The sequence below is a fragment of the Arachis ipaensis genome, chromosome B8 (assembly GCF_059453495.1).
Source record: "Arachis ipaensis isolate K30076 ecotype BB chromosome B8, ASM5945349v1, whole genome shotgun sequence".
In the NCBI taxonomy this organism is placed as follows: Eukaryota; Viridiplantae; Streptophyta; class Magnoliopsida; order Fabales; family Fabaceae; genus Arachis; species Arachis ipaensis.
In genome coordinates this window covers 23,879,486-23,899,391 of record NC_142443.1, presented here as the reverse complement: position 1 = coordinate 23,899,391, position 19,906 = coordinate 23,879,486, and the positions used below count along the sequence as shown (strand labels likewise).

At 34.5% G+C, this 19,906-nt stretch overlaps 1 protein-coding gene and 1 pseudogene across 1 annotated transcript; one reads left to right on the top strand and one right to left on the bottom strand.

Annotated features, from left to right (window-relative positions):
- Positions 1–940: 940 nt before the first annotated feature.
- On the bottom strand, positions 941–3,250 carry LOC107610718 (protein FAR1-RELATED SEQUENCE 5-like; annotated as a pseudogene).
- A 10,171-nt stretch (positions 3,251–13,421) lies between these two features.
- On the top strand, positions 13,422–19,678 carry LOC110265807 (uncharacterized). The gene is made up of 10 exons (XM_021109100.2): positions 13,422–13,817; positions 13,942–14,569; positions 14,669–14,766; positions 16,557–16,641; positions 16,733–16,807; positions 17,799–17,888; positions 17,980–18,114; positions 18,676–18,797; positions 18,944–19,013; positions 19,148–19,678. Exons 2-10 carry the CDS (start codon positions 14,081–14,083, stop codon positions 19,283–19,285), a joined length of 1,302 nt encoding a protein of 433 aa, XP_020964759.1. The 5' UTR covers positions 13,422–13,817; positions 13,942–14,080; the 3' UTR covers positions 19,286–19,678.
- The last annotated feature ends 228 nt before the right edge of the window (positions 19,679–19,906 follow it).

The window sequence follows — 19,906 nt, the reverse complement described above, 5'->3', positions numbered from 1 at the left end:
CTGTCATTAGCAGCACCTTTTATGTTCATAGATTCAACCATTTAAACTGTCAACACAAAGCATTCATGCATGGCAAATTGTTAATAATACAGGTCCACTCACCAACAACGTTGCAATTGATGGAATATATTTTTTCCACTCCCCAACAACGTTGCAGTTAATGGAATATATTTTTTCAAGCGTGACCTGATGCATCTCCTTTTGTTGGTAATTTGATATTGATGAAAAGTTATATCCTTTTATTGGTGATTTGATATTGATGAAAAGTTAGATTGCACAAATGCCTAATGTTAAGTAATGATTTCTTTTAGTTACAATTCTAGCCTTATTTTAATGGCCAACAGTTTAGACATGCTCAAAAAAAGAAATTCAAAACTTGGAACTACATAAGTAAGTGAATGACATAAGTTACTGCGTGGCTTAAAAATTCTTCACAGTAACAAAGGATAAGAAAAAAAACCTGCCTTAATAATAGCTAAAATCAAAATGAAGGAGCCATGACAGGAATAGAACAAACTACTTGCACTCAACACCCAAAGTAATGCCTCAAAAAGGTCTCATTCATGGGACAACCATCACATAATAACCAATGTTTACATCACATTAACCTACCAAAAAAACCAACTAAATTGATAGCACAACTAGAATCATTTATATTGAACAACCAAGGTACAACTATGTAAATTTTTCCTAACCACCTAAAGACTTCAATCACATGCAGTCCTGACCATGAACCTACTTTCGTCGTGACCTCTTTCCGGAAGTATAAACTGGCCTACAACCGGATCCACCATCCTGCAAACAAATAAATCGCTTGTGCAATCAAATGGTATAGTTCAAAACATTAATGCACTAGAACTATCATGACATAAGTAACAAGTATAAATGTCAAGAAGTACCACATCAAGCGAATACGGATCACCAGAATACCAGGAATTAATCAACAAATACATACCTCATCAACAACATCGTCATCCATGGCAGTGCAATTTCTTCTGTCGTGGCCAAATCTGAGGCACCGCCTACAACGCCTCCCATTATTCGCATTTGTGCTCCCCCGAGGTGCACCCTTGGACCTGATAATCTTTGGGTCGAGAATGTGAGTTTCATCCGCTCCTACTTGAACACGACTGCTCCTTTGTCCTATGCCACCTAGAGATTCAAACTCCCTCGACATTCTGGCCACCTCTGTTATGGTAGTGTTGTATGTTTCCGTGCATTGCGCGGCTGTAAAACATAGTGACAGGCAAGCACTCCACAATGCACTGTATCTAACACGAAATCCATCTGTGGGACTGACTGAGGCATGCTGACTACTACTATCGGCGACCTTGGCATCTTTGCACCACCTGCGCAGGACCAATCGGCTCAGCAATTCTTCTTTCTCTAGCTCTTTCAGGACACAAAATATATGGCAGCAAGGTATCTCTAATCTCTCCCACAACTTACAAGAACATTCATACTTATCACAACTTCTATCCACGAAAACCGAGTATACATGATAGGGCTTTTGATACTTTCGGAACATGAACTTCTCCGTGCCACCGATACTGTCCCTGTGCAACACCTACAATGGCCCAACTCCCTCAATCTGTTTTTGCACCTCATAGAATATTTCCCTCGTGTAGAACTTGCTCACAGATCTTTCCAATGCTTCAAGACCCATTGTCAACACCGGATTTGAGTAAAGAGTCTTGTAATCTGCAATGAACTCGTTATTCCGGTAATCTTTAACTACTCGATCCAGGTTCTTGACCAACTCAAGTAAGCAATTCCCAGACTTGATAAATTTCTTAAGTGATGAATTAATACCCTCGCACCGAGAAATGGTTCCAATGCCGGCACAAAACTTCTCACACAAATAAGCATTTGCCCACATCTCTCTCTTTTCGTATGTCTTTGCGACCCAATCGTTGTCCTCTAAACCGAATGACGTGATCATGTCCACCCAATATCTGTCAAACTCTTCCATATCAAAATGACTATACACAGTAGTCTTAAACGCAGCACAAAAATCTTTGTCTTTAATATTAACAACTGCATTTCGAGCAAGATGCCAGGTGCATAGTCTATGTGTTGCACTAGGGAATTCACATCTAATGGCCTCTCGCATGGATTCATCGCCATCTGTGACAACGAATTTCTGCTCCTTTTGCCTCATTACCTCCAAGAAGCTACTTAAGAACCATTTGTAGGGCGGAATCTTCTCGTCCTCTAGCAAACCAAACCCAAAAATAATTGTCTGTCTATGATGGTTGGTGCCAGAAAAGATCACAAGAGGTCTGTTATATAAGTTTTTTCTGTACGTTGAGTCAAATGCTAACACATCACCAAAGCATTCATAGTCATGCTGCATGTTACCATCTGACCAAAATAAGTGCCCAAGGTGCTTCTCAGCGCAATAAGAATACTGCACAACTGCCATCGGATCCAACTCAGCCTTGCCCTTCAAGTAGTTTATTGCTGCGGCTGCATCTCCCTCGACAATCCTTGATTGCCTAACTCCATGCATATAATTATACAAGTCCTTACTAATGAAGTTAAGATTCCGATATCCACCACACATGTGGGCAAAGAAGCCCATTATTTGGGTTGTTTTGAACCCAGCATCATGCATGCTATGTATATGCACTTTGTGCCCTTCTGGGATCTTCCTATGTGGAGCCATGACATTAGTGAACTCTTGGGGTGCCAATTCGTGATTATGTTCCTCGACCAATGTTTTCATCCCCCATTTCCTACAACTTTTGTCCAGAAACACCACAATCTTGGCATTGCAATTCGTTCTCGTCTCCGGTTTATGAGTCCTTTTTCTATCAACTCGCTCGTAATGCTTCTTTTCACGCAGCCCTTGCTGATTACTGTAGAAAAACTTCCCAATAATATTCCCCTCCTCGTCTTTAGTAGAATCTCCCTTTCACACTGCAAAGCCAATTCCCTTTGCATACGCGACATAGCTTGCATACGCATCTCCAATCCCATTAAATTCTGCAGATAACAACACGGAAGCAATCACTGGATCTGGACAGCTGAATTGTTTACCCATGACATTCTCGGAGTTTGCATGATCCTCTGCAGCAGCATGCATATAGCTTCCACCACCATCCCTGCCGTCGTATTCACTGTCGGAATGGCCACTATCCCCTTCCTCAGTCAGCGGTTCCTCCAACTCATTCAAGTCATTCCCCATCTCCCGAATCGGTGCTCCAACCATCAGTCCAATGACCTGACAACTCTGACGTGCTGCCATCATCCAAATCCGACTCACTATCAAACATCCCTGGATTTAAAAAAAATATCCATTGAGGAACAAAGCATGTCGTACACATTGTCGCTTATGGAATTAACTTAAATGGAGAAAATTGCTACTTAAATTAGCATTAAGCGAAGTCCATAGTTGTCAGTCAATAGTTTATCACAGTGTATGGTCTAAATAAATTGGTTGACTCATTGGTTTCTAACATTACAAATATAATTTCTTAATTTTTGGGTTAAGGTTGACCAGAAGAGAATTGCTAAAAGAATATATCAAATTCAGTTTAAAAAAAAATCAATTATACTAAACGCACATAGTTTTGTTTTCAAAAGCATAAGTTTGGTCATTTGATTTTACAGCATCGGGACCTCAAGACCATGACAACGGTTAAATATTCTATTTAAGTTTACTGTTCTTGGTAAAGTCATAAGGATCTGCTTTTGTTCCAATCACAAGCAGCCCCTAATAAACAATTTTTTCGGCGGTCGATTACAGGGTTCATCTTGTTCCTAAGCATCATAATAGAGGTATTAACTTACTTTTAGAAATTCAATTTAAGCAACTCTGTGCATTTTTTTGGGAAACAAAACCATTATATCCAATACCTAACACAACAGATTAACAACCATCTCAACAATTTCAGCATAATTGCATATTCCTCCGATATAGAACAAAGCTAAAAAATTATACTCACCAATGTAAGAGCACAGAATAGGAACGAACAGGAGCCAAATTTCACCGTTTCCGAAGAGCAACGACGCAACCCAGCAGAAACAAGGGACACCAGGCGAGTCAGAGATCCAGAACCAGCCTCCAGAGTTCAAGGGTTCCACCCTAGAGAGAGATCGAAGGGGCACTTCAAAGGAGACAGAGGAGAGGCAACGATGGCGCGAACCCTACCGTTCCACTATTCTTTTGCTCTTCCCCACTGAATTGCCGACATAAATTCCAATTGCCTCTTTGGGGATGGCATGCAGCCACCTCCCGCAACAGTTTGCACAGCTTCAAGATGAACCCTAACTTCTCTAACTTGCTTGAAGGTCTACTCATTCAATTCTAAAATTTGGGATATTTTTTAATTTTTCTTTTTGATTTCTATTTCAATTCTCCCTGTTTCAAGTATTTTGATATTCAAATAAATGACCCTCACAAACTACAATTACTAATCCATTACATTTCCTACTTACCGGTGTTTACTCACATTTACCGTGGCTCATTAACCAAACTAATTATTTCTATGGTCAAACTCATTTGTGAGTTAGTCAACATTCATTCCATGTGTCACGCTTCAATTGGCTACATATTTATTAGCCACCTTATCCACCCAAATACCTTGGCCACCACAGAAGTCACCTATGGACAACTCTGTGGTGACAATGTATTAGGTGGCCAAGAGTGACCAAGAATGACTTTTGGTTGACCTTCCAATAACCTTGAGACACGTGGGTTATTGGAATGAGTTGTTGAACGGGTTGTCAAAACAAGTTTAAAGTTGAGCACGGTTATTATGTTGGGTTTACCGTTAGGGCATTTAAGTAATTTTAAGATAAAAAAGAATGGGTTGAGATGGACCGCAGAGAAACAATCAGCCAAAAATCGAAAAGGATTGGCCGTTGGGATGTTCACCATTAAATAAAAAACAAAGCTGAATGAAATAAATAGTAGAGAGCAAAAACCTAGATTCAGTTGGAAGAAGTCCGGAAAAAATGAAACTCAATTGTTATTGTTATTATTATTATTATTTTGAAATTTATATTCAATTTTATTATTATTGTTATAAATTAACAATTAAAATGTAAAACATAATTTTTTCTCTCGTTAAAATTTAGATGGCATATTGTTTTCAACTTAATAAACTCTTTTGCTCCGTTATCTCATTTAATTTACGATTTATTATAGATTTATTTACTTAAAATAATTCTTTTGTGTTAGAAAAAAATTATTTGCCTATTATTTTTATCAGATGACATAAAGTTATTTTAAGTAATTTATATTAATTGTGTATCCTTTTGATGATTTGGAGAAAAAAAAAAGCATTCACATTGTAGATAATTAAAGTGAAGACTAAATTTTTTAATGCAAGAATTAAAATTATAAAATATAATTATTTATTGTCCTATTTTTTATACATTCTGAAAACAGAAAAACGAAAAAACAATTAAAATTATAAAGAAAATTAGACTTTTATTTTTTTCGAGAAGATAAAATAGTTGAAATACATGAAGCAATCTAATTTATTAGTTTAATGACTGACTTGTCTTTTTTTTAGATTTGGGTTAAGGTTCACAAAAGCAGACCAAACCCGCAGAATTCGACCCATTCCCAATAGACCCATACTTCTGACTTGGATCCCACCCACTCCAACGTAGACCTTCTTCCTCCAATAGTAACATATAAAAGTTCCAAGAACGTTGAAGAAGATGATGTTCTTTGTGGACTCTCTACACGCTGCGTGGAATCCTCGTCAGAACATATTTCGTTGCTGCCTCTGTGTCATAGTTGTCGAAACTGAACTGATCATCGAACCGGTTAGACTTCTAGAATTATTATTTTTAATTATATTCTTTCATTGGATGACATACTATTATTTTTTAGACCTTGTCTTTGGTGGAGATGGTATTTTTCATACCTTGATGGATCTAGTGGAAAGATGCAAATTCAATAGCTAGGATTGTATCCTTACAACAAGTGTTAGAAATTTTATGTTTGATCCAAAGTTTAATGAATTTGCAGACCGGTTCAGTATAGTTTGGTTGGACCAATTATTTAAAGACGGGTTTTTTTTACAAAAAATGAATTGTTTTTTACCGATTATATTTTTTTGTAACATGGACTTAAAATAATGTAACATAACTCCATACTCTGAAAAAATTGCCTGAATTACTACCCATATCTTAATGATCAAACACTACATATTTCAGTGAAACACATATTCTCCTGTACAACTTCAGCTTTCATATTGACATATGATTTTTTTTTCCTGCAAAAATTTGAAGAAAATGAAAAGGAGTTTATAGTAAATCCCAAGTGATTTAATTTATCATTTCTAATAAGAACAATAATACATATTATAAAAACATTAGAATAGTAAACAATACACAAAAATTACAATGATAAATTTTACAATATCAAACAAAAAATATTCTATAATTGTTTTAATATTCTCAATATTTTTTTATTTAGTATTATTTTGGAAGATAACATTTTATTCTCAAAAACCATAGTGTCTTGGTTGAATAGGATCAGTGCATCAGGTAACGGAATTCCTAAAAAGTTATATACCAACACAATCCACAAAATATTACTCTGATTAATAAAAAAATAATAGCAAGATTGATCAGCTTCCAGCCTCGTCGCGACATCGGATCTACAGTATTGTGACTGGGTCAATTGAGATGACCTCGAACACCCCAACACATTCGGGCTTGAAGTCAGGGTAGTTCGTGTTCCCATCTTCTTCTGGCTGTAAAATTTCACCAATTTGTTTATGTGAATCGCCTCCCAGCACATCAATTGCAAGTACATTTGATTCCACATCCTTAATCCAACTCATCATCTTGTTATGAACTTCAAGCTAAGGGAGACAATCTTCTTGCTGCTTAGTACCCTTATCGAATCCTCTGTCTCCTCCATATCTCCATTAGATTTCAAGTACTGAAAAACGGCTGCAAAGAATTCCGATAGTGGCCTCCACCTACACCCCCACTTCGTAATGGAACATTCTCAGAGACTTGGACATTGCGACTAGATCTGGAGAGGCGATGAACAGCGGTGGCGACGGCAACGACGACGGCGAGGCGAGGTCTCTCTCCTCTATGAATCTCTCTGTTTTGCTCTTCTCTTAGATCTCCTCAACTAGTAGCACTGAGTCCATGCCAACTTGTTGGGGAAGACGACGCAGCGATGAGACCAAGGGGATCCCCTCCAGCATGACGTGGCATTGGTGCTTTCTTGTAATAAAAAATTTTATACTTTATTTTCAAATTCCTCTCAAATGTAATTCTGCTTTATTTGTGAACCAATTTATGTATTTTTTATTATTTGAATTTATAACCTGGTTCTTCAGGGTTCAGATTATTCTTTTCCCAGCAAAAAAACCTCCTTATTTTCTAATACGTTTGCACAGATATGATTTTTAATAAAGAATAATATTAAATCATATTTTCTTATCTATGAGAACATTATACTTTAATATATTATAAATTAACACTGCACAATTCAATAGAAAATAAAAGTATATATATTTCATTTTGTGTTATTATTTCTAATGGTGTAAGATCATACTTTATACTCTAAAATAAAATCTAAAATTTAGAGAATTCAAATCCATTAATATCGCATGCAAACTTTTTTAACCTGCCTTATTTAGATGACAAGCCTGTTTGTCGATTTAAAAATATAAACCCCATGTATGCCAATCCTTCAAAATCTAATTTAATACGTAACATTGTTACTTCACTAACAAAATTAATTATAAAAAATATTTTGGTTTTCGTAAACTTCATTTTATTTCTTTACTTTTTAAATTTAAATTTGTAATTTTTAGCCATTTTATAAAACAATAATACTGACATGTAGGTACCTTTTATCTTTTTAATTAATATTGAAATGGATATGTAAAAAGATCACAAACTATGATAAATAGTTTCCAATTTAAAGGCAACGTAAAAGTGCAGAATAATGTTCGATCGCGTAGTACACCAAAGTACAGCATCTAAATTGGTGCCATAGCAAAATAAAAAGCATTGTTCCTAATGGCTTAAGGTTCTCCTATTTCTAAAGGTAACTTGATATTGGTTGTGAAAAAGACGTCGTTGAGGCCTACGAAGACGTAGGGATCGTCTACTCCGAGACAGACTTGGAACTTGATGACATGTACTAAGGGTGATTCAGGCGGCGATACTTCCTGAATGATGAAGCCATGTCGCGATAACGTGCACGGAGTCGTTCAAGCGCGTTGCAGGTCTCGTAGTGGACAAGTTTCTCCTCCTCTAACAAATCGTGGTTGAAGTCATCAACGACCATCGAATGCAACTCCAACACCTTTCTCATCAAGGCCGCTGTAGCATCTTCGCGCGCAAGATGTTCGTCCGTTGAGTATCTACCGGCCGCACTGCAAGAGGAATACTCTGAGTCGGTTGGAACGACAACTAGAAATCTGTGAACAGTTCCCCTGGTGGTGGATTCGTAGGTCTGCTTGTGGTACACAGGTGGAGGTTCGTGCAGACTAGTACACACTGGCCGGAGTGAGGTTTGGCGGCTCTTGTAAAGAGCCACATGGCTCCAATCACGATCCGGAACGAATTCGACTCCTGCAAAGAAACATGTGGTCAAACAAGTATTGCATGTGCGAGATGGGGATGTTCAAGTAGGTGGAGGATGACGGGCACGTACCGTGGTCGTGGCGGTCGGCGAGGGTCAACTGGCGAAGGACATCGTTCAGGTTGAATGACCATGGATTAGCACGAATGCTTGAGCCAGATCGTCGCCGCGCTGATTGCGCTACACAAATTAGTGCCCGGATGTGCTCCATAGATGCAACTTCATCAGCGATGGCGGCAGGGTTGATCGGGTGCGACATGGCTATCGGGTTGGAGAGACAACATGAGTTTGAAGGCCCTTATGTGTGTTCTATACGAGGCAGCGTGAAGACAAGAAAATGTCTGGATACAAGTATAAATAGGCAAGAGATCCATCCCCTTCACCACATAAAATGGGCCCTACTTACTATGTTCATTTGCAGAAAGAGTGGAGACCTATTGGCCAGAAAATCCATTATGGAGTTTCGGTAGGTGCATCATAAGAAATGTGAATTAGCTTAGAATACTATGGTTGTGTGTAATTTTTGTTAGCCACGGCCACTGTATACATTTTAAATAGTATAAGTTAACTACAATAAAGAATTATTGAACTACAAATTTTGTACTATGTTTAAAACTCATTACACATGAACATAGGATAAAGTTTAAACTATAATCTAATTAAGCATAACAGAAAAAAAAATACAATACTTGTTTTGTCTCTGGTACTTCATTTTGGCTCTGTAATACATTACTTGTTTGATCCTTTTTCTGATTTCTTAATTAAAGTCATTAGATGGACAGCGCGAACTAGAGTTAGGAACAATATTACAGTTAATTCGTGTTAACCTTGTTCAACTTAGTAAGATAAATTATTCATGTGAACCAGCTTTAGGAACAGTTTTGAGTAATAATTAGCGAAACTAAAAATCTATAATATTATTTATTGTTGTCAAAATTTTGAAAAAAAATTATCTTTCTAATAATTTTTTATTAGCAATTAACTCTTTTTTAAACGCTAATTCAAAGCAAAAGTTTTATTAAGAGTAATTTAGTTGTATGTGATTAGAAATAAATTGATTAATTACATACTGTAAAGAATTATTATTATTAACAAATAAAAATAAAATTCAGTCTAAATTAAAAATAAAGGTTGTTTAAAAATAAAATTACAGTATAGACGGTTTATTTTTTTTTAAATGACTGTTTCACATATAACATTCATAAATACACTTTCTTTAGTGTTTATTATTTCATCAAATTGCATTGAGTGTCCATCATGAACAATTTTATATTGTATATATAATTTTAATATCTTATATTAATTTTAAATTTATAAGTTTTCTATTCCATGTAAAACAGTGATAACGAGTAGAAATAGTATCATTTATATAAGTATTTAAATTAAAAAAGTCAACTTAAAAGTATAATTTAAAATTTAAAATAAGTTAAATAATATTTATACAGAATTGCATCATGATTCATTTAGTCTTTAATTATTGATGTATACATAATATTTTTAATAAAAATATGAGTGCTAACAGTACAAGAATATCAAAAGAGAAAGTCTAGGGGGCTAGCACTTTTGTTGAAATCTGGCCAGCACTTAACCATCAAAAGGAAAATGATTAATCCTACACCATTAGATATCATCTCACACCATTAAAAATATTAATGATGGCTAATTGATGGCTAAACATCACAAATTTTGCTGGCCTCCTAGTACTCCTCATATCAAAAATCTCTAAAATAAGGAGTACACAAAATACCAAAAATTTATAATAGTAACAACTCAATAGTATTAAAAACTCTAATTTGAGTTATGGATACCTAAGTAGAAAATCAAACTAAATAAATTAAAACTTTAAAAATCAGTTTGAAGCTCAAATATAAATCCAAAATAGAACTTTAACTTCTGTAGTTATTAGTTTAATTGAAAATAAAATAAAACCAAAATTTAAAAAAAAATCTATCAATACATTACGAATTCAAAATTTCTGTACCAAAATTAACTAGGTCTTCTCTTTAAGTTAAAAATTTAATAAAATAGTGACTTTAATTATATCGACCAATATCCTAATTAATTACTTTTTTGTCTTAAAAAGATTGTACATGAAAAGAATTTAATTAATTTGTGCAATTTAAAAAAATAATTATTCGACTAAAAGGAAAGAAACTGCTTGTTAAGAATTTTTTTAAATGTCATTAATATTAAACATATTGTGTTACATTATATCCAGTTATAAAAATTTTATTTTTTTAATTCTTATATTAAAAATAAAACAAATTTATATTACTAAATTTTAATCTTTAAAATACAAATTATATAGTAATTATTTTATATATTAGAAGAACATAAATTAATTATTTACTTATTCGTAAAAAATTTTAAGAGGTGCGAACTTGTGAGTATATAGAGCAATGCTAGAGGGCCAACAATTTTGGTGATTTGTAGCCATCAAATAGCCATCAATGATTATGTTGATGAGTGTGTTTTAAAAAAATGTAACAGTTAATTTATTACTTTTTGAAAATTTGTCCAAATTAAATAATTTTTAATTCTTTTGAATAAAAAATCTTTTAAAAAATTAAATAATATGCAGTGATAAACAGGGAATACATTATACAAAAACTAATTATATCTCAATATAAAAACATCTTTGATGAAAGATTAAATACGCGTCTATATTTAAGTGAATCACTTATAATTATTCAAATATCTATTGTGTAAATAGCTTTCTACATTTGGAGGTTCACAAGAATGTGTGCACCTTAAGACTTAAATATAAGACAACAATTGAGTGTAGTTCTTTGAAAATGCTATCACTACTATGTTTCTGAATATTAATGGATACAACAACGCATCAAACCTTATAATTTCTTACTGACTTTATGTCCAGTTTTTGGATGTAGTCTATATTTTGTAGTTGGTTTAGTAATTATTTAAATATAATTCTTTTCCTTAATTATCATATACAAAAGAAAAAATGTTAAAATATGATAGGGGTAAGCATATGTCGGCAACAACTCCAATCTAAAGTAAACGTGAAGACTAAATGAGTGAATCACACAAAATTTACACGCAAATCGAAGCAATTTTTAAAAAAATAACAAAAGTTATGAATAATTTAAATGTAAACAAAAAATGGGTAACAAAAATAAAATGTCCCTAACAGTGAGTAAAAAATATCTAACTCAGAATGGCATCAAACAAAAGAAGTTGACACTTAATTTTATACTTTGGCAACTAGGAAAAATCAAATACGATGTGGTCAATTGAAAATTACATGCCATAGTCAGATGAAGTACACTGCAATAACCGAGTCGAACAGTAATCAATAAAAAAATGGTTAAATATGGGAGTGTAGAACAAAGTACACATGAGGTAATGCACGGAATCATAGACCTGTCCACCAATCCCAGGAATCATGCAAGTCAAGAAGAAGGCGCGAGCGCAAACGCTGTTTTAACCGGGTCGGACCATGTCTCTGGTTTAGGAATGCGGGATGTTGGTTAACGAATTCTTCATCTATTCACATCCTTTGGTTAATAACCCACTGCGAATCACTCAAACCTTCTCTTCACGTTTTCACACCTTTATTGGCTTGTCCATGGAGGGTGACTCCTGTTAAAGAGACCAGCATCGTCGTCCAAAGTAAATACACATACTTATTCTCCACAATGAGTGATTCTTTCTCGGGCTAAGGAGGATCTATCCAGGGAATATATTCTTCGCCAGTTGTTGTCTAGTAAAAGGTATTCCCCTGACTCTTCTAATGTTGTCTCTGTCGTCCCTTCAGTGACAACATCACTCAACTTTATATAAAGCATTCACACCGTTGGAGGCAAACGTTGCCATGTGTCTTTTGCAAGAGATTGAGAACTATAATTCGTTAGTTTACATAGCTTGTTATCCACTGTTTTTATCTAACCCAAGGCATCTTTTATCGGTTTACGACAGTGTGAACCATGAGAGTTGTGGGCTATGCGAAAGGAACTGCTTTCCTATTGAGACAATTATTTAGCTAATTCATGTTGTAAGAATGAAATAGTTTCTCTGCTAGTCCGTTAGCTAACATTAAAAGTAAGCAACGTAGCACATTTCATTAAAAAAGGGCTATCCTTGTGTACTCAATATTCAGGACCCTTCAGCCAGTGTTCTTATTTATTATCCTAGTATATCGGGAAAGCTGCTGTCCTTTTTGTTGCAATAACACCTAATGCTTTTATGATTTGTCAACTTCCAGTGGGGGTATTCATAGCGACTGCAAGTAGACAAATTTTAAGCTGTGAACCACAACAGAGAAACATTGTGCACTTTAACGTTGAACACGGGTCCCCAAATAATTTAACAATATTACTCCTTAGAGATGGTTGCCATTTGTTTTAAACAAAAACATTTTATTAGTCCAGAAATTCAGCACTCGATATGTTATTGCCAATTGTTTTTCCATGATTTTCATTATTACCATGTTATACTCTAAATTATGCTTTCGTTGCTGTGTTCAACTTAGTTACCTTTTCCTAGCTACCTCATTTGTCTCGATGTGGTTGTTTCATGTTTCTTAGCTTTTTGGGTTTCGGGAACCACAAACGGGATGATGACCAAAAACCACCCAGCGCCATTGCATGACTAAGCAATATAAGCCATTTCAAACTTATTGTTCCTATTATTTTTTGTCCCCATAGTCCAACAAAAAAAGTGTCCAGATACTGGAAAAAAGAAAAAACAATTCGACCCAAAGATCTTTACTTCAAAGGCTCGAACCAAAAAAAAAATTTGGTTAAAAAATTCCTAAAAGAAATTTAACCCAGCATATAAAAGGACATAAAAGAAGAGTGGATTTAAAAGGCTTTGTGCGCCTTCCATTGGGCAGTACTCAAAACTTCCACCCAATGCAAGAATGAGGTATCACGGTGTTCACATCATGTTAACTGAATTAGGGTTCATGCAAATCAGTGGGTGACTTTGATCCCGCACCTAAATATAGTGACCTTCGCCTGACCTCCACTAGCACACGAACCCACGAGTTGGTCACCCAATTAACGGCACCCAATTCCTTCTGCTAGAATGCTGAGGAAATTGGTTGTCTGCAGGTTAACGGTAAAATGGAGAAGGAGATGGAGTTACTTGATGGGCCGGTGGAGGTTTCCTCCGACGATGACAAAATTCAAGAATGGCCTGCATCAAAGCCTTTAAACAGCAGCCCACTCCTCAAAACCATCTTAAGTCATACCCAAACCCCACCGGAGTCGCAGAGGTAATTATGTTCTAGTTCATTTGGTTTTGAGACTTTTTTCGACTATTGTAGCTCATGTTGGAGTTGTGTAAACACAATTTCATTCTCGACCGCAAATTCATTAAACAAACAATTGTCTGTGTAGGAAAGAAAACAGCCACGGGGTTTGACAGGTAGGTGACACCTTAAATGTGGCTTCTCAAGTTGTGAAGATCCAACAACAGATAGATGACCTGAAGGCTATAATCGCAAAACAAGGGCAATTCAATGACGATGTGCTTGAAATGCTCCAGCAAGCCATGAGTGGGAAGGACGGTTTACCAATGGTTGGTAGCAACTCCCCGTACATCATTTGGTCTAGGAACAGGGGGACGACTACAACGGAACCCCTGAACAAGCCGGACACCACAGGGCTAAGAACTTACAAACAACGTAAGACCAGGACCAAGAACAATAGGAATGATGACCCGGATTATGATCCAAAGCTGAATCATATCACCAACTCAGACGATGGGTCGTTCAAGTTCAGCCGAGGCAAGGGCAAAAAAAAGGTCTCATTCAAGACTGCTATGCCGAAGTCCAGTCCTAGGGGGAGGCGTAATCTGTTTCCGGCTTCGATGAGTTCACGTGGATGTCACGGACCCAAAAGCTCGTATGTCATGAACACGACCGTTAAGATTGCTCGAGCAAGGAACCTTCAACAGAAGTTCATGCTGCATCGGAACCTGGATAGCAGTTTCATGGCGGGAGACATTGGTAAAACAATACCCAAGGTTTGTTCCTTTAACATTGAGGTGGTAGTTGAATTTATTCTATTTGATGTCAATCGTTTCTGTTTCTGAATGAATTTAAATCCTGCTATCATTTTTCAGGGTATGCCGGTCTCGTTTCAACCTACACTCGACATGGAGATAGAAGGCTTACACTTGGCCATCGCCGCCTACATCTTTAACACAAAACTGGATCAAGAGTGAGTTTTACATATCCACACTTGTATACATGATGGCACTAGAAACTGCAATTATATAAATAGGTTCAAATAACGTGGAAACTAATCACTTGACTTGGCCACGGGAGATAAAATTGAATCTGTCAAGTATTTTTAAAAAGGCAATATATCCAATTTAATCCCTGTTCCAAACATTTTCCCATCAAAAGTGGTTCCTGTTGGAGGACAAAACACGTATTTAGTGCGTGTTTGGATTACAGTTTGCAAACGGGAGTTTGCATAAAATTGATTTTGTAAAATTGATTTTGATGAAAAGTAAGTTTGAATTAACGTGATTTATATTTGGCCATCTTTATATCGAAATTGATTATAGTAAAATAAATGTTGTTTGGATTATACTACTCAAAATCACTTTTAGATGAAAAATTACCAAAAAAGACATCAATTTAAATAATTTTTTTATATACATGCAAAATCAAAACGCTAACAAAAATAATATAAAAAATATTTATCATATAAATAAAATAAATACAATGAAAAATAAAAATATAAAAAAGAGTACTATAAATTTTATAATATCAAACAAAAAAAAATATTTTATAATTTTTTTAGTACTGTCAGTACTCTTTAATTTAGTATTATTTTGGACTATAATCCATTTCCTTTGTTGTATCAACTTTTTTCATTATCTATGACTCTATTGTTACTTATAATTAATTTTTATTTATTTTGTTTTTTTTTATAAGATCATAATTTATATTATAAATTTTTGATAATAAATATAGTATATAATAATTACAATTAAAAATTTTATAAAATCAGAATAAAAAATAAAAAAATTAATACAAAACAAAAATAGAGTACATCAAAGAATAACAAAAAATTGATACAGATAAGAAATAATTAAAATTTCATAAAACCAACAACATATATCATATGAACAAAAAAAATACAATAAAAAGTAAATAAAATTCATATGAATAAAATCAAATAAAAAAATAAAAAAATTTCATAGACAACATAAATACAATACAGTAAAGGATAGAAAAAAAAAGAATTCATATGAACAAAAAATAATAAAAATATCATAAAATTAATAAAATATTTAAAAATTAGAACACAATAAAAAAATCAACAACATTTGTCATATGAATAAAAAAATACAATAAAATAAATAAAAATCACATGAACAAAGCAAACAAAAATAAAAAAATTTTCATAAAAAATATACATATAAAAAATAGTATAGTAAATGATAAAAAAACTCATATAACAACATAACATGAGAAATTAGAATACTACACAAATAATATAAAAATATTTATCCTATAAATATAAAATACAATAAAAAATATAAAAATTAAAATATGAAAGTGAATACTAAAAATAATAAAAAAATTAAAATATTCACTTTGCTAGTGATTGAAACAAATTTGAACCATTTTGATGAAAAAAATTGGAACTAAGAACAAGTAGGAGAAAATATAGAGAACTGTGATGGTAATAGTTACTAGTATCCTTTGTATAGAAGAAAATGAAGGATAGGATTAGTGAAAAAGAAATAAAATTTCCACCTAATTTTCTAAGATAATCAGCCACCGTGAACGTGAAACGCAGAAGCTACAAATTTTAGCTTCTCCTGAACGTACGTTTAAAGGCAGAATCACTTCTGCGTTCAGAAGGATAAAAGTTGCCAAACATAAAAGTGAAACTTTCAAGAGACTCAAACGTGCTTCTTTCCTCCTCAACGCGTTTGCCAAACACACCCTTAGTAGTTTACTCGTTAACTTTGATATGATTAACGAATTCAGGGAGATGCTTGTTTCGAATCCACACTGTGCGATGACACAGAAGGCACTGAGGACATTAGAACCGGGAAAGCAAATAGTGGATGACGTATGTGACACATCCATATCTGTCTAAAGTTTGTGCCTGCTATCTGGTTTTGGCAGCATGATCTCTTCTTGATGACATTTTTTTAACGCAGGTGTTGATTCTGCTGGCAAGGATGCTTGCGTTTGACTCGACCAGGCTGCAGTGGTATCTTCCAACGACATTTGTGGTTATTTTCCGAACCCTATAATCTGGTTTACATTGATCAACTGCAATAGGGGATAAACAGGAAAGTAGCGAATGCCCGTGATACATGAGATGCGACGGATAATTACACCGCTTGAAAAGTTTGAATAATTCTTTCATTAAGAAGACAATTAAATGTTTCATTTTTTTATATATATTACTAAATAATCAGGTCCAATTTCATGTCTTACACGACGATGAAATTGACTCTTTATAATATAAATAATTAATTTTTTTACTTGATGTCGTTAATACTAAAAAAGCTAGAACTAACTTCAATAGAAGAAACATGAATAAATATCCGTATATTTGAATGTTACTTTTCATTTTAACTGTTCTCTATCGTTAGTTAATATAGCTAGATTTCCAAATTTAAATTACTCATGGATCTGATTATTCAATAATAATCAACCATGTAATGACAAAATGTACAGAAATATAATTACAAAATAACATGCAAAATAATCGAAGGCCTAAAATATATAAAATTCAATAATAAATCTTTAATTGAGTCGAAAGAATTTAAAGAATGAAGTTAAGTAGGTTTTCTTGGAAATAACAGAGTTAAGAAAGAACAAGTGAAGAGGATTAGAATTTCAGAGAGCATTAAAAAAAACATGACTTTTAATACTTAAATTTAAATTACTGACTTAATTTTTTATTTTAATTTTGTATTATCTTTTTATTCTGATTATTTAGTTATTATTATAATCAACATGATATTGTTATAAAATAGTTAGATATTTTCTCTGTACATTATGGAAACAGAGGTTGATTAAAAAAAATTATATCGGCGTCAAACTTATTTATTGAGTGTGGGCGAATAAATTTTTATCCCATGTACTACATGTGCCGCTATAACATTTTAAAGGGGGCACTTGTCCCCCACAATCTCCAAAGTTGATCCGTCCCTGTACACGTGGTTTTTAATTAACCGAAACTCTGACTGGCGATGTAATATTTTTTATTTGTAGCAAATAGCGACTGGGCGAGGACCTATACCTGAAGCAACCATTTCTGCTATACGCAAGGACTTCATGGGCTACGCTGACGATGTGCTGAAGGTACGCAAACATGATTAAATTTCTGCCTGCTGCCTACATGACTATCGTACATGACTGATTACACACTTTGTCTCCGGTAATTTTGTGGTAGATTTACTGCCCTATGTGGTGCGATAACCATTGGTTTCTCGTTATTGTTGACCTCTCACAAAAGCAACTGGTGTATCTTGGCTCGCTGCGGTCCCCAACAGCCAGGTCAAAGAGACGTCGCCAGATCCAAAAATTGGTAATGTTCTTATTCCGTAAGGTCTAAATAGCCTAACTGCGTAGTAATGACAATGAACGATTTTTTGAAAAAAGCATATGTCCCCATTTCTATACTGCATGACCTTAACATGTAACTGTAGATCAAGTTGCATTAGTGTCGACAAAACTACTAGCCATGGGGTGTTGAATTAAAGGCCTCCAACTGTCGAATCCTGGTGTCTTCCTTTAATATCCACATCAAATGTACTGCTATGAGTTGAAAAGAATGGGTGACTTATATTGTAGAATACTAACCATTCCAATTTGTTTAAAAAATCCAAAAGTCATGATTAAATCAACTTTGCAGTCTTAATTTACGGTTGGAGTAACTGGATCTTCCTCTACCTAGGTAATAAAATCACATGCAGAAACAGTTCACATGTTGAAATTCAAAATTAAGGTTGCTGTGTTTGCGATAAGTGTATGTTGCGATAGTTTAATCCCGGACCATTTGGTTATAGTTATTTATTTAAAATTCCCAACCTAATTCTTGCATTAAACTAGACATAATTAACACAAATGAACTATTATTGTTACACAGGCAATATTTCTGGATGACCTCTTGGATGACTGTGCTTGGTATGCTAATGCAGATACTGACAAAATAGAATGCAATGAGTTTGACATAAAGGAGCCTGAAGTTGCCCAACAACTTCCTGAAAGGTGAATTATTTAGACGTAGAACAAAGTAAAATTTATATTTAATGGTTGCAACTATTACGTTACTTCAATTGGTTAAAACAAATTGAAATCTGATTGGGTGACTTGATTTGTCTTGTTATCAAACACGGGGCCAATAACCCGAATAGCAATGATTGTGGCGTATTTGTTGCGCAGTGGATGATCATGTACCACTTGTTCTATGACTACGATATCGAGGTATCATCTGCACTTACCTTACATGCAACTATAATGAATTACCTCACTTCCCAATGAGCTTGTATGAAATATCGTCAAATGTAAAGCTGCACTATTGCGTATCCTAACCCACAACGCGCTTGTGATTATTATAGGCATTTCAGTTTGTGACTGATTATAGAAGGATGCGCCTTGCAATCGACATGGTTTTAAAGTATCACAATGATAACAGAATGGAAACCGTTGAAGCAGCTCTAAATTACTGGAGGAGTTTCACAATTGCTCCATGGTAGCAATCCGGAAGGCGTACTTTGCCACTGAATCTGTTTCTTTTGTTTGAGGCATACAAACTTTTGTTCCGTTCAAGGACTTTTTAGTTGTGCTATTTTGTAAGGTCATTTGTGTAACCAATATGTAAGTGAAAACTGATCTGTTTGTGCTACAGCACATGTGATCTTTAACATGTTATGTGGATTTGATGCTACCGGACATATATATTTTGAATGGTGTGTAGGCTTTAATTTACAACATTATTGGCATAGCCTTTAGTAATGGTTAGAGAATACAGATTGAGTGGCATACTTTTGTTGGTGTGCCTTCAGAAATGGTTGCCCGATAACTTTGGTGTATACTTGTGTACAATGACTATAACTTTTAGATGAAGTTTCTTACTGTCATTAGCAGCACCTTTTATGTTCACAGATTCAACCATTTAAACTGTCAGCACAAAGCATTCATGCATGGCAAATTGTTAATAATACAGGTCCACTCACCAACAATGTTGCAATTGATGGAATTTATTTTTTCCACTCCCCAACAACGTTGCAGTTAATGGAATATATTTTTCCAAGCGTGACCTGATGCATCTCATTTTGTTGGTGATTTGATATTGATGAAAAGTTATATCCTTTTAT